The sequence below is a fragment of the Lampris incognitus genome, chromosome 12 (assembly GCF_029633865.1).
Source record: "Lampris incognitus isolate fLamInc1 chromosome 12, fLamInc1.hap2, whole genome shotgun sequence".
Classification (NCBI taxonomy): domain Eukaryota; kingdom Metazoa; phylum Chordata; class Actinopteri; order Lampriformes; family Lampridae; genus Lampris; species Lampris incognitus.
In genome coordinates this window covers 19,154,731-19,180,878 of record NC_079222.1, presented here as the reverse complement: position 1 = coordinate 19,180,878, position 26,148 = coordinate 19,154,731, and the positions used below count along the sequence as shown (strand labels likewise).

The window sequence follows — 26,148 nt, the reverse complement described above, 5'->3', positions numbered from 1 at the left end:
GAGCCCTGGATTTGCTTGAGGGACATGCTAATCATGGCTCCTGAGGTTTTTATGTAACGATTGAAAGCCCATGTTAAGTTGAATTTTCAATTATTTTAACTCGTTAGCATGCTGTAATTTTCATCAAACTACATCTTGGTTTTATTTCAATTTTTATACTGTCTCAGAAATGTCAGGTTGGCTCTAGTCTTCCTTTTACATTTCTAGTGGTTTTAAAGAAGTCATTGTGAAGGCTTGTTGTAATGTACAAATAACAGCTGGCATACATTAAATCTGTTGTATCAGGATGTTGCTTTTTAAGTTTTCTATGAAGCTGTGTATGCAAATGTGTAGGAGGACAGTTTTAGAAGAGGTGGAGAGAAAAGGAGGAGAAATATGGCAAAAGAGAGAAGAACTAATGATAGACGAGTAATGATTAAGACATTTTAAGTATACTGAGCAGGGATTCACACCCCAGGTCCCCAGAGAACTCATTATGAGCTAGTCCTACTTGTCTCTGGGAATGATAAGACTACAATAACGATGCCACATCAAACCGCCATACTCTCACCAAACTCCATCTAAGCATACTCAGGAGCTGACATCTGCGAAATTCCCCAGAACCAAACAGGTAGATACCATTAGACCTACAGTGTGGAAATTGAGAATAGCTCATATTTAATGTAGACTACAACATTGGACACAAGCAATGAGTTGAATTATTGCTCATACAGTCATATCGGCCGTGTTCAAGTCTACCTCCATATCCTATAATCTTGCAAACCTATACTTTTGTTTGTTTTTGTGTGTTTGTGTGCATTATACATAAGCATGTGCATAATCCCTTATAGGTAGCCTACTGCAAAAAAACCATATATATATATATATATATATATATATATATATATATATATTTACAAACAGCATTAGCCTCTGATGCGCTTCTTAATGTTTACTGTTGTGTTTACGTTTTTTTCAGTAAGGGTGTGTTATTTTGTAGTCTTAATGCAATATGTTCAGTTATCTTGAACTCTCATAGTTTCTGTATTGTCCCCTCTAGCTGTTGGAGTCCACAGATGTAAAGGAAGATGCAGTCCTTTGTTGTTCTATGGAGGTATGAGCCCCACACACACACAGACAAATCACACAAGTGACACTTGGCATGGACATAGAAAGTGATAAGGAATTCAGGTTAAAGTGATACAATGTAATATAAAAGTAAATGAGTAATGTATCAAATGGGAGTGGATGGACAAAAAAGGAAAGAGAGCTGAGCTCTCAAACAGTTCCCAGATACTCACAAAGCAATCACTGTGCACAATTTCAGTTACTCACATGCATCAATGTACACACACACAAACACGCACATGGCTTTATTGCCAGAGGGTCAGGGATCCTCTTCTCTGTCTGTATAGACAGACGTCAGAATCAGAATCATGTTTATTGACCATGTAGGTTTGCACATACATGGAATTTGACTCCAGTTTCATGGCTCTCTCAGTGTACTTAACATAGAATAACAACACTACAACACAAAAATCTTCAGATATAGTATACACAAAGATTGACTATGTACAGGCGAAATAAGAGGCGATAAAGTGCAATGGTCCAGAGACTATCAGATGCTGAAATAAAGGTTAACAGGTTACTTTCATACATGCCTGAGATAGATGGACATGACAGAGCGTATCAGTATATGTTCAATGTACAGTACAGTATATACAAAATGACTGGATTTATTTGACAGTGTTAAGCGTTCAATTTGAATGACACCCCCCTGGAAAGAAACTTTTAATATCTGGTTGTTTTGGGGTACAGTGCTCTGTAGTGGCTACCAGGGGGGAGGAGTTGGAACAGGTTGTGACCAGGGAGTGATGGGTCTGCAGGGGCCTGCCCATTTCCTGACTCTGGAGGTGTATAAGTCCTGAATTGAGGGCAGTTTGGCACTGATTATTTTCTCTGCAGACTTAACAGTCTGCTGTAGTCTGTCCCTGTCCTGTTTGGTGGCCAATCCAAACCAGAGATTGATGGATGTGCAAAGGACAGACTGGATTATTGCAGTGATTAAAGCAGTTCCTGAGGCAGGTTGAACTTCTTGAGCTGGCGGGGAAAGTACATGCTGGGCCTTTTTAATGATTGTGTCTATGCTGGATGCCCACCTTAGGTCCTGGGAGATTGTGAAACCCAGATATCTGTAGGTCTTCACCGCAGACACTGTGTTGTTGAGTATGGTGAGGGGGAGGCAGTGTTGGGGGGTTCCTCCTGAAGTCCACTGTCATCTCCACTGTTCTGAGCATGTTCAGCTCGAGGATGTTATGGCCGCACCAGAGGGCCAGCTGATCAACCTCCTGTCTATATGCAGACAGGCCAGTGATGGTTGTGTCATCCGCAAACTTCAGGAGTTTAACAGACGGGTCACCTAAGGTGCAGTCATTTGTTTAGAGGGAGAAGAGTGGAGGGGAGAGCACACATCCCTGGGGGGTGCCAGTGCTGATTGTCCAGGTGCTGGGTGTGATTTTCTCCACCCTCACCAGCTGCTTCCTGTCTGTCAGGAAGTTTGTAATCCACTGGCAGATGGGGGCTAGTACAGTAAGCCAGGTGAGTTTAGAGCAGAGGATATCTGGGACGATGGTTTTGAATGCTGAGCTGAAGTCCACAAACATAAAAGTTTTTGACATATGTCCCTTGCATATGTCCCTGGGGAGTTGAGGTGTTGGAAGATGTAGGACAATCCCATGTTGACCTCATCCTCCACTGACCTGTTTGCTTGGTAGGCAAACTGCAGGGGGTCGAGCAGGGGGCCTGTGATTTCCTTCAGGTGGGCCAACACCAGTCTCTCGAAGGATTTTATGACCAAAGACGTCAGGGCAATGAGCCTGTCGTCATTTAATCCTGTGATACGGGGTTTCTTGGGGACCAGGATGTAGGGGTCTTGAAGCACGAGGGGACTTCACACAGCTCCAGTGATCTGTTGAAGATCAGTGTGAAAATGGGAGCCAGCTGGTCAGCACAGACTTTCAGACAGGAGGGTGACACCCCATCCGGGCCCAGTGCCTTCCTGGTCTTCTGTCTCTGGAAGTGCTGGCGCACGTCCTCAGCACAGATCCTGAGTGCACATGGGGGTTTGGTGGGCAGGGGAGAGTGGCTGGCAGGGGAGTGCAGTTGGTTGTATTGTGGCCAGAGGGGGTGAGGGGTGTGAAAATTTGCTTTTCAAACCTGCAGTAAAACCCATTTAGATCGTCAGCCAGTTGATGGTTCCCTGCAGTGTGTGTGTGTGTGTAGGGGGGTGTTCTGCTGTAGTTGGTAATGTCTTTCAAACCACTCCAGACTGATGATGGGTCATTGGCGGAAAACCTGTATTTCAACTTTTCAGAGTAGCACCTTTGTGCCACTCTGATCTCCTTTGTAAGTGTATTTCTGGCTTTGTGGTATCTGATCCTATCTCCACTCCTGAAGGTTTCGTCTTTGGCCTGACAAAGTTGCCTGGGTTTTGCTGTGAAAGAGGGCTTATTTTTGTTGAAGGTACAGGAAGTTTTGGTGGGCACACGTGTCCTCACAAAAGCTGATGTAAGATGTCACAGTGTCTTTGTAAGATGTCATAGTGACATATTTCCTGCTTTCAGTCAGGAAGTACACATGGAGTTTTTTCTGACCTCTCACCTGTATCTTTCTTCATGTCCATTACTTCAGAGTATTAGATCAGCTGTACACACTCAGTTTAATGATATGATCATGTTTTTTTGTGAGGGGTATTTTTTGAGGTAATTAACTAGTCCATTCCCTCTCTTTCTTCCCTCCCATCTACCTTGATCCTGTGTTGAACTCAATTTGATCTTTCGCATACCATCCTCTTCCTCGCTACTCTTCTCTGCTCTCTGATCCTCTCTGAGCTCTTCTCCCAATGTCCTTATTTCTTTGTCTTCCCCCCTTCCCCTCCTTGCCCTCCCCTGTTCTTTCACTGCTTACCTCTGTCCTTTCCATCAACCAGTTGCAGAGCACAGGGCAGCTCCTAGAGGAGCAGCTCCCAGAGATGATGACAGATCTCCTAGCAGCCGCCAGGGACAAGATGCTGTGTCCAGCCGAGTCTCAGCTGACCCGTTCTCTCCTCATGGAGGTCATTGAGCTTCATGCCCACCACTGGACTCCACTTGAAGCACTCACTACCCAGTACTACATCCGTACCATACAGAAACTCACCACCACCGCCTAGTTGCAGAGAGGAGGTAGCCCCCAATGCCCCTGGCAGTGAATTTCACTTTTTTTCTGAGTGATAATGTGATCCTGAAACCTCATATGCTCCAACATGCTCTGGCCTCAGCTCTGCCTAACTGCTATCCTGTCATCGACTTTAAACCCCTGACCACCAAGCTTCAAGCCATCATGGAATATCTGCAATATAATCATCCACTACTTTGAGATCACCACTACAGCCTCTAGGTCCATCAACACTAAACCCAAAAACCCCGGTCATAACAGAGCAACTTTCCCCTGTCTTCGATCCAAAATGCCCCTAGAGCCTTTGAGATTTGTGTCACCTTTTTCAGGAGCAATCTTATAATTTAGCATCCAGACTAAATTAAAATCTCATTAAATGTCATGGCATTTTAAACGACTCCATGTACACTCATCCTCTGTTCATCATGGAAAAAAACAGGAAAGCTCTAACCTACCAAATGTTAATCATAGGAATACACAGAAAGTTGAATCACTTCATCTGCAGGTATCCCAACCCCTGTAAACAGTGGTTGAAAAAAAGACCCAACTAACAATTGTTTGTTTTTGTTTTGTTTAGTTGGGGTCGTTACAGTCGGGATGTCAATTGGATGAGTGACAGGGCTGTCAAAATTGCCCAAAAATGACGTTCGATTATTCCTTCTAAAAAAAAAAACACAGGTTCGAACCCATTTGAACATATTTTTGTGCGTTATATCCATAAGAGGGCAAACTAATACAACAAGAGACATAACTACTTGTATTGGTATATTTATTTCAACGTAAACATGTCTTTTAAAAGATCTACATACCTACACATTACTAAATAAACAAATAAAATACTGTCCTATACCATAAAACGTCCTGTGCCCTCAGGTTACTCATGGTGGAATGGTAAGCTAAATGTAAGCTAACTGTAGCTTACACAGCTTGCATACAACTTTATCTCGAGGTTCCACAATTTTTCCATTTTCTGACCAAGATCCGAAGTATTTCCAAATGGGGTGCTGCTTTTTTTCCACAAACGAATATTAATTTTCACACTCGAATGTATGGTTTTGTTTTTTTCACAATTCAGTTATATAGTCGAATTTGAAATATTCAGTAACATAAACAGCAACGGGAAATTCCGCGGCCAACCCGGAAGTTAATAATACATTATGGAAACGAACTCCAGGCCCTATGACCAACACTACAGTCACTCCACCCTGTGATAGCCTGGCAGCCTGTCCAGAGTGTCGCCCCACCTGCCGCCCAGAGACTGCTGGGATAGGCTCTAGCATCCCCGTGACCCTGACAGCAGGATATGCGGTTTGGATAATGGATGGATGGATAAAATAAAAGGAAGTCAGTATAAGGAAACACTACCAATGCCCACAAGCATGAGCCCATCACTGTGCTCCTGTTTTAAACGGTTATTTACAGTGGCACGTTAAGAGGTCCATCCACTGGACTTGGTTTCTTTAGTTTTCTCAGTGCGAAACGTAAGGATTGAGAAACCTGAACATGTTTTTCTCAAACAAAAAATCAATTTTCTGTTTATTGTATTCAACTCAGTAATCCCATGAGGCCTGGTGATAAAAAAAAAAATTACTCCAATATTGGTGACCAGTGCATAAACCATAAACTGTTATACACTAAAAAAGAGCATATAGAAGATGGGGCTCCCAAAAGAATGACAATGCATTTGATACATTCACGAAAAAAATGCAAGCCTATTGAATGGCCAGTAGGGGCGTGCTCAGCCGCACAGACTTTAGAAACGTGTCTGCCTGTAGCATTTGATGGATAAAGGAGAAGCTGGGCAAGAGAGGGGTCGTGTTGGGGGGAGGAGGAGAGGTCAGCAACTTGTCCACTGGGAATAGAGGGATTCTTTCTCCAAAGATGAATGGAGAGGGAGTTGAGGTGCACCGTGTCAGTCTCGCCATTGTGTTCATTTGCCAACCACCGTCCCTTCTCAGTGTCTCTCTTACTCCTCCCCCTCCCTTGTTCTCTCTCCCCTCCTCCGCGTCTGTCTCTCCATCAGCCCCTGGGGTCTTCATGGCTGATAAAAGAGAGAGAGTAGACATGCTGCTGTCTGACTAGGCTGTCTGCCCAACACCCCCCAACCCTCAGGCCAGGGACCAGGTCAAAAGGGCCTTGCTACGGGGCCATGCTCCAGAGCTCCCAAAGCTCCTGCTGCCTTTGTCCCCCCCACCCCCACCCCACCCCCCAGCAGGACACCTTTTTGTGGGGATAACACAGGCCTGCTTGCCTGGCCTGAGCTAGGGATAAGGCTGGCTGGGACAGAGTGGCAGATGGCTGCTTGAGCCCATGTGGGATGACACAATCCCAACAAACCCCGTGGATCTCCCCACCCCCCAGCTCCCCGAACCACAAGCACAGCCCAGACAAATGATACCAGGAGTAGAAGGGCTGCAACACTGGAGGAGTGGGGGTTGGGTTTAGGGTGCAGAACTATTAATATAATTCTTTGTTTTTGTCAATTGTCCTCAGAAAAAAAAAATTGGGGGTGCCTCATTTCCTGTCAAGTCATGCATGTCTGTACTTTTTGTTATCCTCATCATTAATATTATATTATTTTTTACCCTGTATTGTTCCTTTTATTATTGAATTGTTCTTTTTGAAATCATGTCTTCAAGAGTAAAATGTATGTCTGTCTGTATGTATGTATGTCTGTATGTGATCACAGAAAGTTAAATTAGTTCTTCTGGACATGTTTATTGAGAGAAATGTCTTGATGCATGCTCAATAATCCAGGTAAGAAAATCAAAGAAGGTTGAATCAGTTCATCTGGACACAACGTTTATTGGCAGAGACGTTTCATCCCTCATCTAAGTGACCTCTTCAGTCTAAACTGACTACAGGTATCCCCACCCTTATAAACAATACAGTTGCATAGCAACAGAAACCAATGATCAGTTTCATTATGCAAATATGGGTGTGACCATTAAGTAGCGTTTCAATGGCCATGTGTACTATTCACAGAGGATTTGGGAATGTTTGCAGTCACAGCATTGTAAGGTGGTACTCTTAAGGCCCCGAGAGGTGGGTCTACGTTTGTTTTTTGTTTTTGTTTTTTTAAGTTAATCCACAACCACTGGTTCAAATTGGGGCCTTAAGAGCACAACCGTCGCCATTTTACAATGCTGTGATTGCAAGCATTCCCAAAAAAAATGTTTTGAGCGACACGGTGGCGCAGTAGTTAGCGCTCACAGCAAGAAGGTCCTGGGTTCAAACCCCGGGGTTGTCCAACCTCGGAGGTTCATCCTGGGCTGTCCTCTGTGTGGAGTTTGCATGTTCTCCCCGTGTCTGCGGTGGGTTTTCTCCAGGTTCTCCAGTTTCCCCCACCATCAAAAAGACATGCATGTTAGGGTTAATACTCCTGTCCGTGCCCCTGACCGAGACAAACTGGAGTTGGTCCCCGGGTGCTGCTCCTATCTACACAGCTAGGATGGGTTAAATGCAGAGAAGAATTTCTCTACGGGGATTAAAAAAGTATACATTTAAAAAAAAAAAGTCAAATCCTCTGTGAATTGTACACTTGGCCATTGTAACTCTAATAAATGGTCATGGCAATTTGCAAATGAAGCCGATCGTTGGTTTCAGTCCTCTCACAAACACCTCCACACCTGATGGTATTAATACAAAAAAATAAGTCGCTTCTATGCACCCCTATGCATTGCCTTTGTGCGCTGCCTGTATCGGACTTGAACCTAGTTTTTTGGCACTTACTTGCATTGTTGCCTCCTGGCTAGATCCTTGCTTATGTTGTATTAACTCTCAGTTATACGTCGCTTTGGATAAAGGTGTCTGCTAAATGAAACTGTAACACTGTTATGCAGCTGTGTTGTTTATAACGGTGGGATACCTGCAGTCAGTGTCAACTGAAGAGGTCACTTATGAGGGATGAAACGTTTCTTCAGTAAATGTTGTGTCCACATGAACTGATTCAACTTCCTGTGATACTGAGAGAAACGTTTCATCCCTCAGGGATGAAGCGTGATGTTCTTACCCATATTATGGACCGTACATAAAGGCGTATGTATGTGATCTGCTAGATATAGGCCTTATTGCACAGGTTTGATTTTTTTTGCACTGTTTTGAGGCTCTTTGCTTTGAAAGTCGAGAAATGCAAAAAGTTGGATTTGAACCAGTGGTTGTGGATTAACTTTAAAATAGTGAAATATAAATGGATTGCGTATAGCAAGGGGTTATAGGATGTTTTAAGAGACTAGTGGCCTTGTTAACTATCTATTTTTACTGAAGCATCTTTTGTTTTGGGGCTTGCAGGGCTTGTGGTAACGGGGCATGCTGAGAATGACCCAGTTGGAGTAATGACTCTCATCTTTCTGTTCCTAAAAAACACAGCCCATAGTTGAGGCTGAATTTAGAAATTAAAAAAAAATAATGAAATGTGAAAATACATAGGAGCATGGCACTCACACACACACACACACAAATAAATAAATGAAATGCGTCTTCAAATTGTCCTACTCAAGCCATTCTTTGCGGTGGGCATTTTGTTAAGTCCTTTAAGGTTGACTCTTTTTTGTTTTCTTTTGAAAAATGACAAAACATTTAAGTTGTATTTGAAGATGATTCCTGAAAACATGACCTTGTTAGCTAGTCAAATGTGACCCTCGCTCTGGTTGACATGCTAATGTGTGTATTATAATATTGACGTATCAAGCCAATCATATACCATGTGTAAATGGGCTCTATGTATAATCCAGCAGTACAGTATATCTACACGTATTTAAAAGGAGAGATCCGGAAGGGATTTAGTAGCGCCGCACAGATCTGGCTTTAGATAGTAATGGTGGCTGTAAGATGGCCTTCTGATGTGTTCTTATCAGGAATTAGCCCAAACTGGTTGGGAGGAGTCACACGCTCACTTATGTGCATGCACACACATGCATGCACAAACACACACACACACACGCGATGTTCCCCCATTGAATCTCTGTGGGCAGTGTAATGTGTTTGTTTAGTATTATTAATATTTTTATTGCTATTATAATTAGTTTTTCTGTCTTGCATCAAGAATCCAGATCTTGTGTTGGTAGGAACAAACCCTGATGACTTAGTCAGATGATTGGGGTGCGTTAAAAGCTCATTAATAAACCTTTTTGGAGGTGCGGTCGAAGCGTCTGTAAGATTGTATCTGCCGAAAAGTTTTATGATTTTTGTTTCATTGTATCTGTGATGTTTCATTTCTAAGTTTCTATTTAAACGACTTAGCTTGTATGTATATATGTGTACATGTGTGTATATGAACTAGTGTGTGTGCGTGCGTGCACATGTGTGTGCATATTATATGCATATATTCATATTCATTCCCCCTCCGATGGGTTTGCAAATCAGCTGAACTGTAATACCCTTCTTGCTGGCGAGTATGTAAGTGTGGTATTACCGTGTTTTAGTTTGTACTTACTACAGACGTGTCTGTTGATCAGTCTCATTATGCAAAGAGCGGCTCGCTCGCATCAGAGACGGAGGGGAGATGGGGGGGTGGGGTGGGTGGGGTGGTCAACCCCCCTCATCTGTGGCACTGGAGCCTCCCCATCCCATGTGCCCTTAAGACCCCGCCTACCCCGCCCCCCCCCCGAGTCATGTGACTCACTCGACGATTGAATGCGACACACCTCCATGTGCATATTGTCATGCATATGAAGAACGAGGCTCTGGTTGGCACGCGGTCGAGCAGCAGATTTACAGGAACGGGTTCGTCTGTGAGCTCTTGTTTGTTTTGTTTTTCTAAGCAACTGAAAAATAAACTAACAGGAAAAGGAAGTGACGGAACGTGTCTGTTGTCTTTTCTGTGTGCTTACTATCAAGAAGCGTGTTTGTTTTGTAGGACATTGAATCAGCGTGATGCGGTGCAGCTCATACGCGGCACGGTGGTTCTGGAGGTGGTGCAGTGATTTGTTTTTTTCAGTTTGTCTCCACGTGGTCAGGTAGGAGTGTAACTGCGCCCGGGTGGCGCAGCGGTCTGTTCCGTTGCCTACCAACACGGGGATCGCTGGATCGAATCCCCGTGTCACCCGCGGCTCGGTCGGGCGTCCCTACACACGCAATTAGCCGTGTCTGCGGGTGGGAAGCCGGATGTGGGTACGTGTCCTGGTCGCTGCACTAGCGCCTCTTCTGGTCGGTCGGGGCGCCTGTTCGGGGGAATTTGGGGTAATAGTGTGGTCCCACGCGCTATACGTCCCCCTGACGAAACTGTCAGGTGAAAAGAAGCGGCTGGCGACTCCACATGTATCGGAGGAGGCATGTGGTAGTCTGCAGCCCTCCGCGGATCGGCAGAGGGGGTGGAGCAGCGACCGGGACGGCTCGGAAGAGTGGCGATATTGGCCAAGTACAATTGGGGAGAAAAGGGGGGGGGGTCCAGGAAAAAAATGGTCTCTACATTTGTCAGGTAGGCATGCAACTAATCTTAGCACTGTATCTTGATATACCAACACATTGTATGCACATGTTGGGACAACTAGCCTGATAACAAACCAATACCTATACCTTACCAGAAACACACTTCAGACTACAAACAATGTAGAGCTGTCGGGTGAGCCCTCATAACATTACTGTGCGCGTTTGCGCGCGCGTGTGTGACGCGCATCCACATCTGTCTGTGCGTTTGACTGTTGTAGGATGTCCTTGGCCAATGAGTTGCCTTTGTTTTTGACCTGACACTTGCCTGGGGCTCCCCGACTGCAGGCATTCCCGGGAGAGGAGGATGTGTGTGTGTGTGTGTGTGTGTGTGTGTGTGTGTGTGTGTGTGTGTGTGTGTGTGTGTGTGTGTGTGTGTGTGTAGGTTGTTTTCCTATTGAGAATCTACATCCCTTGTACCTAGGACGTCCTTCAGCATCCGTCCACATCAGTCAGGATCAGTGTGTGTGTGTGTGTGTGTGTGTGTGTGTGTGTGTGTGTGTGTGTGTGTGTGTGTGTGTGTGTGTGTGTGTGTGTTAATACAGGGTGTGCGTCAAAGACAGGAAACTCACTGATGTGCCTGGAATGTGAAACACCGTGGCCCACGTTATGTTCATTTTCCCCATCAATTACTCCGCCTGTGTGTTTGACAGGCAGATGGATTCGGATCGTTCTGTGTCAGGTTCGATGACGCCACATGTGAGAACCTACACTTAAGCATAACACTGCACCAATGATTAAGCAAGACAAGGCAAGTTGTAAAAACCGAGTTTGTACTGCTAGACCCCCCCAAAAAATATGTATTTATTAATTACAATGGATGTTGGAGCTGGAAGATGCAGACTGACATAACGAATGGATAAATCATTAGATAAGTGCGTCCGCGTAGCGTGGCGGTCTATTCCGTTGCCTTCCAACACGGGGATCGCTGGTTCGAATCCCCGTGTTACCTCCGGCTTTGTCGGGCACCCCTACAGTCACAATTGGCCGTGTCTTCGGGTGGGAAGCCGGATGTGGGTATGTGTCCTGGTCGCTCTAGTAGCGCCTCCTCTGGTCGGTCGGGTGCCTGTTCTGAGGGGAGGAGGAATAGCGTGACCCTCCCACGCGCTACGTCCCGCTGGTGCAACTCCTCACTGTCAGGTGAAGGGAAGCAGCTGGTGACTCCACATGTATTGGAGGAGGCATGTGGTAGTCTGCAGCCCTCCCTGGATCGGCAGTGGGGGTGGAGCACCGAGATAAATGTTTAATAAATGCTAAATCTTGCTTTCTGTTGAATTTATCATGAGAGAAATCACTTCCACCATCCTAGACCCATAGCAACAGTTCGTTTTTGTTTTGTTTTTTTGTTTTTTTTCTCTCTCCCCTTTTTCTCCCCAATTCTCCAGCCAATTACCCCACTCTTCCAAGCCGTCCCGGTCGCTGCCCCACCCCCTCTGCCGATCCGGGGAGGGCTGCAGACTACCACATGCCTCCTCCTATACATGTGGAGCCGCCAGCCGCTGTTTTTCACCTGACAGTGAGGAGTTTCACCATGAGGACTTAGCACATTTCCCCCTGAACAGGCGCCCGACCAACCAGAGGAGGCGCTAGTGCAGCGACCAGGACACATACCCACATCTGGCTTCCCACCCGCAGACACAGCCAATTGTGTCTGTAGGGACACTCGATCAAGGCGGATGTAACACGGGGATTCGAACCGGCGATCCCTGAGTTGGTAGGCAGCGGAACAGACCGCTACGCTACCCGGACGCCTCATGGCAATAGTTTTGCTTTGAAGTTTGCAGTTTTGAGTTGAAAAAGGTGTCCAAATAAAAGGGGGTTTACCACTCCTCTAAAATATCTAAATTCTACAACAGAAAAGAAGGGCGGCTCGTTGAGAAACTAGAAGATTGCACTCAGTAGGAGTGCACATCCCCACCAGGCATAGCTCCCTTTCTCCGGTTCTTGGACTTGGCGACCAACCAGCTGAGGACTTAACACTCAGCTGTGGTATAAAACAGGTTTTTCAATGGTTTTGAATCCCTACAACCACGAGAGGTCCTTGGTCAACTGTGCACAAAACTTACAAGACTGACAGGCCCAGTAGTATGCAGATTAGCTGCCCACACACACACACACACACACACACACACACACACACACACACACACACACACGTCAAAATACATCACAACCTCCAGGCTACCGGCTAGTGGGGATACTTAAAGCAAGAAGTGAGTGAAAGGCAAAGGCAGGCTAAAAATTTGGACTAAAAATCGTCATGGCGTAATCGCATAGCGGCCCATTAAGCTAGCCTTGCTAGCTTAAACAAATAAATGCAAATGTGACCCCAAAAGGATAGTGTCATGCTAGCTGGCAGCTCGCACTGTTTAGCGAGTCTGAACAAAGATTGACACAATGAAGTAAAGATTAAGGCTGAGACAGAGAGACGCTGGTGAGGGTAAGGGCCCTGGTCTGTGGTACGAGGAAGTTCTGTGAGGAAGTTTCAAGTCAAATCTGTGGACCGTTGGGTGCCAGCACAGCACGGCGCACGGTTTGACTCCACCTAAGGCGGTAGATAGACAAACACCGTAGCTGTGTTTTATGGCTCCGTGTCACGGTTCAAATTGGGGAAGGCTTCTTCTACCAGCGGTGATGGATGGCATATATGAGTGTGCACAGGGTGACCTATTAAACTGGTGCCACCCATTGTATGAACCAGACAAAAGCGGGCCTAGCTGGCCTTGATGTGGAACTAAAGATGGGGGGGGGGGGTGTGCAAACATAGACTCACATCCACAAAGGAAATTGCGTTCGCACACACACACACACACACACAAGTACACAGACGCAAATTCATGTGCACACCCTTGTACTGTACTAGCCCCGGGAGCGGGGAGGTTTCGCTCCAGCGACGCCACACAGATTTACGCAGGGCCGATACTGATGTCCATACCTGTGGCTCTGCATTACTGATTATTTCTGTGTCTTTTCCATTCATTTCTGACCTGGGTGTTGGCGTTTGACTGTCTGCCCCGTCTGACTACAAGTAAGTTGAGGGAGCGTACCACACGAAAATGCTCGTGGAGTAGAGAGGACAGATATTGCATAAGAGAAAGCGAAGGCAAAAGAGAGAGAAACCTCCCCAGATGTTCCTCTACAGTGCGTGTTGCTGTGGGTGAAATCAATAACTGTGGGCTTCAGAGTGGTTTTAGCTTGCTCTTTTGACCCTTGCGTCTCAGGAGCTGGTGCAATGTAGTTGACTCCTCCTGCAAAAAAAAAAAAAAAATCCATCTCAACTATATTTGGATTAGAGTGTTTTGGTTGGGTATGTGTCTATCATATACTTCTCTGGAGTATCATACTGGTGTACAAGACATCTAAATTTAAATGATCCATTTTTAATCTGTACAGATTTAGTAGGTTCATTTTCAGCTGAGAATAAGGCACACATCTGATAAAAAAAAAAAAACCCTACATGGCTGCAAAATGGGGTTTTCTAGGGAAAGTTGGAGAGAAAAAAGAAAAAAACTGCAATTTTACACAGGAAACTAGAAAGCCATATTTTTTCATCCTGGACTGGCAGTGGAGGAAATGATGTCATGACCCGCTCACTTCCTGAATGAACTGTTTCAGTGGCTCCATTGGTGGGGGACTCGGCGAGGCAGGAAATTAATTGTTACTACTGAGTGTGAATTAACACAAGAACACGGTCTTGCCCCAAACCCTGTTCAAATAATGACACTGGCACATCGACGCTGATCTCTCTGCACAAAATGTTTCTCACCCTATAAAATTCAGTTTGGCACAAACAACTCCTCTTCATCACATGAATATTTACATTGTCAGGCTTATTTTGCACCTTGCTATGGGGTTTCTTTGTAAAGCTCGGTTGATATTAACGACTGTAAGCCCCCCCCCCCCTCACAGATGTGGTGAAGAACGTGGGCTAGCAGTGTGCTACTCTGGAAGAGAGCCCCTTTTAATTGTCCCGGCTGCGGAACTCGCTGCAGTATTCCCACACTGCTGCTGCCAGCGGCAAACACGCCGCCAATGTCAACAGACCAGATCCTCGTTCAGGGGGAGGAAAGGTGAGACAGAGGAGGAATACAAAGAGATAGAGGAAACCACTGCACTCTCTGACTCACAAAAGAGCCCGTATAGGAAAATAACGAGGCTGGCGGTGAGGGAGGGATAAGTTGCTTCGTGTGAAGGGGAACCGGCGAAGGGACGATTTCTGAGAGCGTTGTCTCTCTATGGTCCCCCTTAAAAACTCCCAGAATTCAGTCTGTCACCTTCAGCTGTGGGGTTTTAGGATACGGAGGTGAGGTACAAACGTGTGTGTGTGTGTGTGTGTGTGTGTGTGTGTGTGTGTGTGTGTGTGTGTGTGTGTGTGTGTGTGTGTGTGTGTGTTTGATTCGCTGTGCTCTGGACTGACCAGCGCAGCCACCCATAAGTGTGTCTTTCTTTGTGGCTGACATGCCGGCGTGAGCACAGCTTCCGCTGCAAGCTGCACTTAGTGACTGATCACTGAAGCAGAAATCAACACACACACACACGCACGCACACACGCACGCACGCACGGTCGCGCGCGCGCGCAAAATCGTAATTAGGGAGCGGGGCAGGGACATGGGGTAGCATCAGCAGAGCTTCTGCAGTTCATCGGAGCAGAAGTGAACACACACATACACACCCACACTATAGCCGTTGGGACATAAAGTGTCCACAGACGAACAGCGGGAAGCAACACCTGATGTCTTTGTTGCTAGGCTGGAGCTCCCGCCTAGTGACTGCCATCACTGCGGGCAACCCGCTGCGACAAAGCGCGACCCTGTTGCTAGGCAACCTGAACTTCTGTGACAGATAGAGAAGTTCGATGGGGAGAGCAAAAGATAGGGGGGGGGCAGAGAAGTGCATAAAATGAGTGTGTTGCCTCTTGAAGAACAAAAAACAAACTCGCAGCCCGTATACTTTTGCTCCCTCTCTCCCCCTCATGTGCACTTTTATAGACCCACTTCCACACGTGCCAGGACGCCTTTGATTTGCAAGGTGGCATGCTGTGCGAGGCGTGTTCCCAGCGCATGTGTAAACACACGCATAAAAGAGCTCAGCACAGGGCCAATGAATCATGTGGACCCTGGTACAAAGTACTGCCTTGTCTGCGGACACGCCGGCTCTCTCTTAGCCACCTCTGGAACCGATTTTACACACACGCACGCACACGCGCGCGCCACACACACACACACACACACACACACACACACACAGACAGGCACACACGCAGATGCTCAAAACACATCCATGCACATACATACTGTACCTTGTTCACCTCAACTTGCTTCTTCAAACTAGTGGTTTGTTAGCCTCGTACTGCCACCCGTAATCACGGAGAGGAATTTGTGTGTGTGTGTGTGTGTGTGTGTGTGTGTGTGTGTGTGTGTGTGTGTGTGTGTGTGTGTGTGTGTGTGTGTGTGTGTGTGTGTGTGTGTGTGTGTGTGTTGAAGATGTGCGGGTCCTTTTAACTATACTAGTCCACCATTTTACAGCTTGATAACGTCCCCACAGAGCAACTGCCCCCATGACCTTCTCAACGTCGAGCCGTGGAAACAATACATGGGCGCTACAATGCTGGACACAGAGCATATCTGAGCAGATGACAAACAGAAAAAGCATGGGCACCTTCCATAGCCGAATGGTTAGAGCGCATACCACATGGCCACATAGTCACAATGTCACCGGTTTGAATCCGGCCTCTTCACTGCACTCTCTGATAAAGGAAAAATACAAATAAGAATAAGAATAATAACCTTTAAAAAGAAAAACAGAACATCAGTGCTTTGGCATGTGGCCAATAGAGGGCGCTAGGGCCCACCCCACCACTCCCCACATCCTCGACCTCTGAACCCCAATATGTGGCCCACGAGCTAGGTCCGGCTTGCGACAGCCAAATGTCTGGCCCGCAACGACTCATTTGCACTAACGCACCTGTCATAACGTGAACTAAAGTGCTTGCTGCTCTACTTTATTTTGACCTCACCCCACACCATACACTTGACCTATGCCGTAGAGTATGCGTAGACATAAGACGTACTCAGCACTCTCTACGGCCTTTGACTAGACAGAGCTACTCACCAGCCAAGTCACAGATAATCAATAACTGTCCTAAACCAAGAACATGACCTGTGCGAAAAAGCAGAAAGTCGATGGCTCCTCATCCGGTGTTGGTCCGTGGACGTCACTGCGGGCTGTTTCCAGCTTCCGTCTTCATGACAGGCGGCTTCGTGCGATCAATAACTTTTATTTTCTTACTATCTCTTCTCTATAGTCTGCCCTAACCTCTTCATTTGTTCTGATTTAGCTATTTTCTGTGCTTAGTTCACCTATCGCTAGATTATCTAGTTTCAGCAGTCAGCTTCTTGTGCCTAGATTTGTTTGTTGTTCCTAATTCGCTTTGAGCTTAGCCTAGCTTAGTAGTTAGCTCTATTACATTTGCAGTCAAATCAGCTTCATTAAAATGATGGTTTGTGGTGAATGCTCCGTAGTTACAGATAGGTTGTCTCTATTAGAGAGACGTGTCCATGAGTTAGGGCATCTTCTTTCGGCTATGATTATGTTAGATGTGACGGGCACTCCAAACAACCTTATCCCCGGGCCTGACAGCAGACCTGCTATTATTAGCACTAGCTCAGCCCCGTCGGCAGATACGGCAGTTTGTCTCTGTTTATCAGCGTGGGAAGGCTCGCAAGAGCAAGCCACCATTTGTGTGGCCTCGTCTGCAGTCACCTCTCCCGACTGCAAACCGGTTTTCGCCACTCACCAGCCCTGTTGGTAGTCCTACTGACCAGCATGCTTCTCCCACTCCTGTTGACAGAGTAAAGCAACACACGCTAGTGAGAGGAGACCCCATTACCCACAATATTAGATTAGCTTTGCCAGCTTTGGTTCACTGTTTACTTGGGGCCAGAGTTTCCAACATAGAGGATAATATTAGGGTGCTGGCATCACGGAGGGAGAATCAAGGAACCCAGCACACAGCACCACTTCTTTCAGCAACATTATTACTCATGTCGGCACCAATAATGCTAGGATGATGCAATCAGAGATCAAAAAAGCCAGCCGAGTCAGAATGCTTGAGTTTGCCAGAAAGATGTGTTGGCATCGATTGTCTCTTATAAATGGCATATGTTATTTTTTTGTGACATCATGTCTCATCTAAATCACTTTAGTCTGCAGTTACAAGACAAGAACTACACTGTTGCTGACATGTACGAGGCGGTTGAAGCTTTTCCGTCAAAGCTGAACCTTTTGGAGATATTCATAGAAGAAAGTTGCACTTTCCATATCTGCGGGAGCATCGTGAGAAGAACGAGATGCTGGAGGACCCAGCAGTGAAGGATTTCGTGAAGAGCCTGGCAAAAAACTTAAAGGAACAATTTGAAAGCGCCCCTAAGGTGAAATCCTCCTCTTCCTGTGACAGCCGTTCTCCATTTTGGCTGACGGCCAGTGGACTGCAGAGGCCAAAAGGCTGGTACCTTCCATAGATGAGGCAACTCTTCAGATGGAGATCTTGGAGATGGGAACATTTGATTTGCTCAAAGTAAAACACAAGCACATTGGAGTGAGTGACTTTTGGATCAACGTGGTTCCCCAAGCTTGATTCAAAAACATGAGAGCTATTGCAATGCTCCTATTCACAATTTCCCCCTCCACGTACATAAGCGAGTCATCGTTTTCTTCAATGAACTCAATCAAGAACTAGGAAAGAAACAGAATCTCCAATGCACATATTGGCCAGTGCCTCCGGATTACCACAGCAAGGATTGCTTCATCCTGTCACTCTCACTTCTCTCTCTGATTGGTGAATGAAAATCCGTTTATTTTTGTCCATTTGTCCACAATTAAATGATTGGTTTTGGGCTTATTTTGTTTCAAGAGCGCATATTTTTCCTGTGTGACCCTCAAAACAGGTTTTAAGAATCCCAGGTCTAAATACGATACAAGTTTCTAGAGTCTCACTTTGACATTTCCCGGTTGTACATGAGTGTAAGGGGCTGAAGGGATATGCGGGGGTCATTTGGTGAGAGGGGCTTAGCGGAGTCATACCAGACAGCAGAGAGAGAGGAGGAAGGATTTGCATTGGAATGTTCAGTGTTACCTATGGCAGTTTTAAATGTTCTTATTTATTATTAGGTCTTATTGTGTTCATAGTTTCCTGTCATTATCTCAAGGTTTTATGTTGTCAGATTTCTTTTGCACTTATCGAGGCACTTTTTGCTTGCTTTAGTCTTTCACCATAACATGTTGTGGCATAAAAGATCATTATTACAAAGAATGTGCACTAATTGAATTACCTTAAGCTACCTTAACTAAGCTACTACTACTACTACTACTACTACTACTTCTACCACTACCACTACTACTACTACTACTACTACTACTACTCCTACTTTCGGCTGCTCCCATTAGGGGTCGACACAGTGGATCATCCATTTCCATTTCTTCCTGTCTTCTGCATCTTCCTCTGTCACATCAGCCACCTGCATGTTCTCTCTCACCACATCCATAAGCCTCCTGTTTGGCCTTCCTCTTTTCCTCTTCTCTGGCAGCTACATATTCAGCATCCATCTCCAAATATACGTAGCATCTCTCCTCCACAGATGTCCAAGCCATTTCAATCTTGCCTCTCTTACTTTGTCTCCAAACCATCCAACCTTAGCTGTTCCTCTGATAAAATCCTTCTTAATGCAGTCCTTCTTCGTCATTCCCAATGAAAATCTTAGCTTCTTCAACTCTGCCACCTCCAGCTCTGCCTCCTGTCTTCAAACTGTCTCCAAACCATATAACATAGTTCAGCGGTGGCTAACCATGTGCCATGGAGAACCATGTGTATGCAGGTTTTCATTCCAACCTTACTCCACACCAGGTGATTTCACTGATACATTCTTCCTCTTTGGCTGAAGGGTTGCTAACCAGTGAAATCACCTGGTGTGGAGTAAGGTTGGAATGAAAACCTGCATACACATGGCTCTCCATGGCACATGGTTAGCCACCCCCTGACATAGCTGGTCTCACAACCATCTTGTAAACCTTCCCTTTAACTCTTGCTGGGACCCTTCTGTCACAAATCACTCCTGACGCTCTCCTCCACCCCACTCCACCCTGCCTGCACTCTCTTCTTCACCTCTCTTCTGCACTCCCCATTATTTTAGACAGTTGGCCCCAAGTATTTAAACTCATATGCTTTCCTTGCCTATACTCCTTGCATCCTGACCATTCCACTGTCCTCCCTCTCATTCACGCATAGGTATTCCGTCTTGTTCCTACTGACTTTCATTCCTCTTCTCTCCAGTGCATACCTGCACCTCTCCAGGCTCTCCTCAACCTGCACCCTACTTTCGCTACAGATCACAATGTCATCCGCAAACATCATAGTCCACGGAGACTCCTGCCTGATCTCGTCCGTCAACCTGTCCATCACCATTGCAAACAAGAAAGGGCTCAGAGCCAATCCTTGATGTATCCCCACCTCCACCTTGAACCCATCTGTCATTCCAACCGCACACCTCACCACTGTCACACTTCCCTCATACATATCCTGCTCCACTCCTACATACTTCTCTGCAACTCCCGACTTCCTCATACAATACCACACCTCCTCTCTTGGCACCCTGTCATATGCTTTCTCTAAATCCACAAAGACACAATGTGACTCCTTCTGGCCTTCTCTATACTTCTCCATCAACATTCTCAAAGCAAACATCACATCTGTGGTGCTCTTTCGTGGCATGAAACCATACTGCTGCTCGCTAATCATCGCCTCTCCTCTTAACCTAGCTTCTATTACTCTTTCTCATATTTTCATGCTGTGGCTCATCAACTTTATACGTCTGTAGTTGCTACAGTTCTGTACATCACCCTTATTCTTGAAAAGTGGTACCAGCATGCTTTGTCTCCACTCCTCAGGCATCCTCTCACTTTCCAAGATTATGTTAAACAATCTAGTTAAAAACCCCACTGCCATCTCTCCTAAACATCTTCATGTCATCTGGACCAACTGCCTTTCTACTCTTCATCCTCTTCATAGCTGCCCTCACTTCCTCCTTGCTAATCCACCGCACTTCTTGATTCACTATCCCCACATCATCCAACCTTCTTTCTCTCTCATTTTCTTAATTCATCAGCTCCTCAAAGTACTCCTTCCACCTTCTCAACACACTCTCCTGACTTGTCAGCATATATCCATCTCAATCCTTAATCACCCCAACTTGCTGCACATCCTTCCCAGCTCGGTCCCTCTGTCTAGCCAATCAGTACAAGTCATTTTCTCCCTCCTTAGTGTCTTACCTCTCATACAACTCACCATACACCTTTTCCTTTGCCTTTGCCACCTCTCTCTTCACTTTACGTTGCATCTCCTTGTACTCCTGTCTACTTTCATCATGTCTCCGACTATCTCACTTCTTTGTCAACCTCTTCCTCTTTATACTTTGCGGTACTTCCTCATTCCACCATCAAGTCTCCTTGTTTTCCTTCCTCTGTCCTGATGACACACCAAGTACCTTCCTAGCTGTCTCCCTCACTATTTCTGCCGTGGTTGCCCAGCCACCCAGCAACTCTTCACTACCACCCAGTGCCTGTCTTAACTCCTCCCTGAACGCCACACAACAGTCCTCCTTCTTCAACTTCCACCATTTGATCCTAGGCTCTGCCTTCACTCTCTTCCTCTTCTTGGTTTCCAAAGTCATCCTACAGACTGCCATCCAATGCTGCCTAGCTACGTTCTCCCCTAACACCATCTCGCTTAGTGAAGTTACCATAACTAAACACATTTCATTATAATAAATTCAGTCAGTTTATTTATAGAGCACATTTACGAACTACGAACGTTGACCAAAGTGTTTTACAGAGAGATTAAAATGATTACAATCAAACAAAAACACGGGAGGGGGGGTCCGGGGAGTGGTCTATTCTGTTGCCTCCGGCTTGGTCGGGCATCCCTACAGACACAATTGGCCGTGTCTGCGGGTGGGAAGCCGTCTGTGGGTATATGTCCTGGTCCTCTGGTCAGTCGGGGCGCCTGTTTGGCGGGGAGGGGGAACTGGGGGGAATAGCGTGATCCTCCCCCGTGCTACGTCCCCCTGGCGAAACCCCTCACTGTCAGGTAAAAAGAAGTGGCTTGGTAACTCCACATGTGTTGGAGGAGGCATCTGGTAGTCTTCAGCCCTCCCCGGATTGGCAGAGGGGGTGGAGCAGTGACCGGGATGGCTCGGAAGAGTGGGTTGATTGGCCAGATACAATTGGGAAGAAAAAAAAAAGGGGGGGGGTTAAAAAAAGGATCCAAAAATAAAACAGGAATGAACAAATAAAAAACACAGATATAAAATAGAAGATATAAGTAAATTAATACACTGGTGTGATACCTTAGCACATATTATCTTGCTATTTGGTCTAGCCCCCCCCCCCCACCGCCGCCACTGCCATCAGTCATAGATCAAAGTATTGGTCAAAATACTGCAGTAATAGATGTTGATCATGAGGTTTCCTGGAGGCTCAGCCAGCTAAGCACATACCACGTAGGCTCAGGCCTGATTGTGGCGTCTCGGGTTCATATCTGACCGCCTTTGTTGCGTGTTTTTTCCTACTCTCTTTCACCCTGTGTTTCCTGTCCAACAAAGGAAACAATGCCATAAGTGTATCTTTAGAGAAAATATGATGATTATATCTATGTATGCTAACAAGTCCTGTTTATTTTTCCATGTGTAAAACACAAGAAAACCAAAACAATGTTCAATACATGAAACATACATTCCACTTTTTTTAAAGCCCCAGGGGGGCAGCTAACAAACATTTTATATCCATAAAAAACAGATTGAACCAATACATTGTCTATGGGCTGATACGTTGGGGGGTGACAGAGAGAATGAGGAGATGTCTGTGGATGGAAGGTGGACCTCGGGCTGTATTATTTCTGTGTCAGTCTTTGTAACTTGGTAAACTGGTGTCATATAGTTTGGGGAAGCTTTGCACAAGTATATATGTTTTCAATCATATATACAGTGTAGGAAGCCAAAAAGCGTTGCCTAATATGATGCAAAACCCAAGTGAACCTTCAGTAATTTATCCGTCCATCCATCCATCCATCCATCCATCCATCCATCCATCCATCCATCCATCCATCCATCAGTCCATCCATCCATCCATCCATCAGTCCATATAGGATGGCCCCTCAGGCTATCCACATAGTGTCTAACGCATTTTACAAATATGTCTTCGTGCATGCTCAATAATCCAGGTAAAAAAAAAGTTTTTAAAAAAAAGTTAACAAAAAAATGTACTACATTATAACTCGTCCTCCTGCTATTAGCAGGCTCTGGTCACTGTGATTACTCAAACTGGACTTTAATCTCAGTACATTAAAAGAGTCTTTGTGTTTTTGGGGGTTAAAATAATACATGAGATGTTTGTCAGTCTCTTGTTAACTGCAAAGTAAAATACAAAAAAAAAGATTTAAAGAGAAGGGGTGTTTTAGGGGATATTACCCTTCACGACACAATACAATAAGTGGGAGAGGTGGGATACCAAAATGTGTGTGTGTGTGTGTGTGTGTGTGTGTGTGTGTGTGTGCATGCGCGTGTGTGCTCACGCATATGCATTACATGGTTTTAAGACTGAGTTCACGGTTCATACACTGTGATCATTGTTGCTTGGCCTTTTGAACTCCACACATCTATCGCCATTCCCATCTCCTCCGCCTGTGTGCAGCACACATATTCGTACACACACACATGCATGCACACACAAACACACACACAAATACACAAAAAAGCATGCATAAATGGGCGTACACAAAAGAATCCATTACAGTTGAGTGCATCTCATCTCTCCAATGAGTTGTCAATAGTGGGTTCTGCCATTTCTCAGTTCCCTTATGACTGTACATGTGTCATGAGGGGACTCGAATGCGCCCGAGTTGTGCAAATGCAAAATAGAGGTCTTACCATGCAATTTGATTTCATTTCATTCTCTACTCTGTTCTTCTGTGCAATCAGTAAATCTTCTTTACGGGTCTGACAGACACATTGTAAAGCACGGTAGTAATGTCCAACAACATGGAAAACCCTCATGAATGTGTTGGCACCCAAGGCCAAAATCAGACGAGCAAGTGCAATAATTTAATGGATTTGAGAGGCCTTTTCCACCTCACCTCGTGTCACTCATAGCGTTGCTATACAAAGACCAAGAAGTTGTTACCCGTTGGAACAACAACTACACGAGCCCCTTCAAAATTCAAAAGAGGCGTTCGTCAAGGACGCATCCTCTCTCCTCATCTCTTCAGTATCTACGCTGAACAGACCACGAGAGAAGCGGAAATCGAGAATTCAGGAATCAAAGTCGGAGGCAGGAAAATATCCCACCTGAGATACGTAGACGACACGGCTCTCTGTGGACACGACCATCAAGAAATAATGAACCTTCTCGGCAACATTAACAACAAAGGCAAGCTAAAGAATATGAAATTAAACGCAAAAAAAAAGACCAGAGTAACGCACATCGGGAAAGGCACGTACCAACCCATCAAAATAGAAGGCGAAGAACTTGGAAGAGTTGAAAACTTCAAATATCTGGGCTCCTTAAAATCTCATGATGGCTACTGTCCCAAAGATATCCAAACACGTATTGCTATTGCAAAAACAAAAATGATCAAACTGAGAAATATCTGGAAAGACAAAGACCTATCCAGTGAGTGAGTGAGTGAGTGAGTGAGTGAGTGAGTGAGTGAGTGAGTGAGTGAGTGAGTGAGTGAGTGAGTGAGTGAGCGAGTGAGCAAGTGAGTGAGTGAGTGAGCGGTCTGTGATTTCATGTTGATGGAAATTGTTGAAAGTGTGTCAAGATATATAAATGTTTTGTTCATTTTTTCATTAGCTATTATTTTATTATCATTTTTTATTACTGCTCAGCCTCCCTGGGAAAGTCTACTATAGGGTGCTGGTAAGGAGGTTCCGACTGTTTGTTGAACCTCGGATCCAGGAGGAACAATGCGGATTCCATCCTGGCTGTGGAACAAGGGACCAACTCTTTACCCTTGCATAAGTGTTGAGGGAGGCATGGAAGTTTAACTAGCCAGTCTACATGTGTTTTGTGGACTTGGAGAAGGCTTACGACAGTGTACCCGGGGCACTCTGTGGGGGGTACTGCGGGAGTATAGGGTACCGGGGCAGTTGCTACAAGCCACCCGGTCTTTGTATAACCAGAGTGAGAGCTGTGTCCGTATTCTCGGCACTAAGTCAAACACGTTTTCAGTGGGGGTCGGACTACACCAAGGTTGTCCCTTGTCTGTTTGTGATACTCATGGACAAGATCTCAAGGCGCAGCCAAGATGAGCAGTGTGTCTGTTTTGGGAACCTCAGAATTGCATCTCTGCTCTTCACAGTTGGTGTGGTTGTGTTGTCATCATCAGAACGGACCTCCAGTGTGCATTGGGGTGGTTTGCAGCTGAGTGTGAAATGGCCAGGATGAGAGTCAGCACCTCCAAGTCTGAGGCCATGGTTTTCTACTGGAAAATAGTGGATTGCTCCCTCCGGGTTGGGGATGAGTTGTTGCTTCAAGTGAAGGAGTTCAAGTATCTTGGGGTCTTGTTCACGAGTGAGGGTAGGATGGAGCAGGAGATTGACAGATGGATTGGTGCAGCATCAGCAGTAATGCGGATGTTGTACTGGACCTTTGTAGTGAAGGGGTAGCTGAGCCAGAAGGCAAAGCTCTCAATTTACCAGTCAATCTTCGTTCCAATCCTCACCTATGGTCCTGAGCTTTGGGTAGTGACCGAAAGGGTGAGATCACGGATACAAGCTGCTGAAATGAGTTTCCGCCGTAGGGTATCTGGGCTCAGCCTTAGAGATACGGTGAGGAGTTCAGACATCTGGAGGGAGTTTGGAGTAGAGCCGCTCCTCCTTCATGTCGAAAGGAGCCAGTTGAGGTGTTTCAGAGATCTAATTAGGATGCCTCCTGGGCACCTTCCTTTGGAGGTTTTCTGGGCATGTCCAACTGGGAGGAGACCCCGTGGTAGACCCAGAACTCACTGGAGGGACTACATGTCCAGTCTGGCCTGGAACACCTTGGGATCCCCCAGGAGGAGCTGGAGGGCATTGCTGGGGAGAGGGACGTCTGGAGTGCCCTACTTAGCTTGCTGCCACTGGAAGCCGACCCCGCAGAAGCGTTTGATGATGAGATGAGATGAGATGAGATGAGATGAGATGAGATGAGATGAGATGAGATGAGATGAGATGAGATGAGATGAGATGAGATGAGATGAGATGAGATGAGATGTTTTTTTTACTAGGCTTCAAAACTTTTTTAATAAACAAGTTTTGAAGCTTCAGAAAAAAAACAAAAGAAAAGGTTATTGTGTGTGAATTAGTCAAACCTTAAATATTTCATTTGTCACACCTGTAGTTTAATTTTGAGGTTATTTATTTTCTATTCTTACCTGTCTTCTATTTTTAGCTGTGGAGGCATGGACGTGTTTAGGAGAGATGGCAGTGGAGTTTTAAC

General features: G+C 45.7%; 1 protein-coding gene across 1 annotated transcript in view; it reads left to right on the top strand.

Moving 5' to 3' along the window:
- ctif (CBP80/20-dependent translation initiation factor) overlaps nucleotides 1-5,239 on the top strand; it is a 114,670-nt gene extending 109,431 nt beyond the window's left edge. Inside the window, exons 12-13 of the mRNA XM_056291070.1 lie at nucleotides 1,040-1,093; nucleotides 3,968-5,239. Coding sequence (XP_056147045.1) covers nucleotides 1,040-1,093; nucleotides 3,968-4,189 — 276 coding nt within the window. The 3' untranslated portion in view covers nucleotides 4,190-5,239. The remainder of the gene's footprint in view (nucleotides 1-1,039; nucleotides 1,094-3,967) is intronic.
- The last annotated feature ends 20,909 nt before the right edge of the window (nucleotides 5,240-26,148 follow it).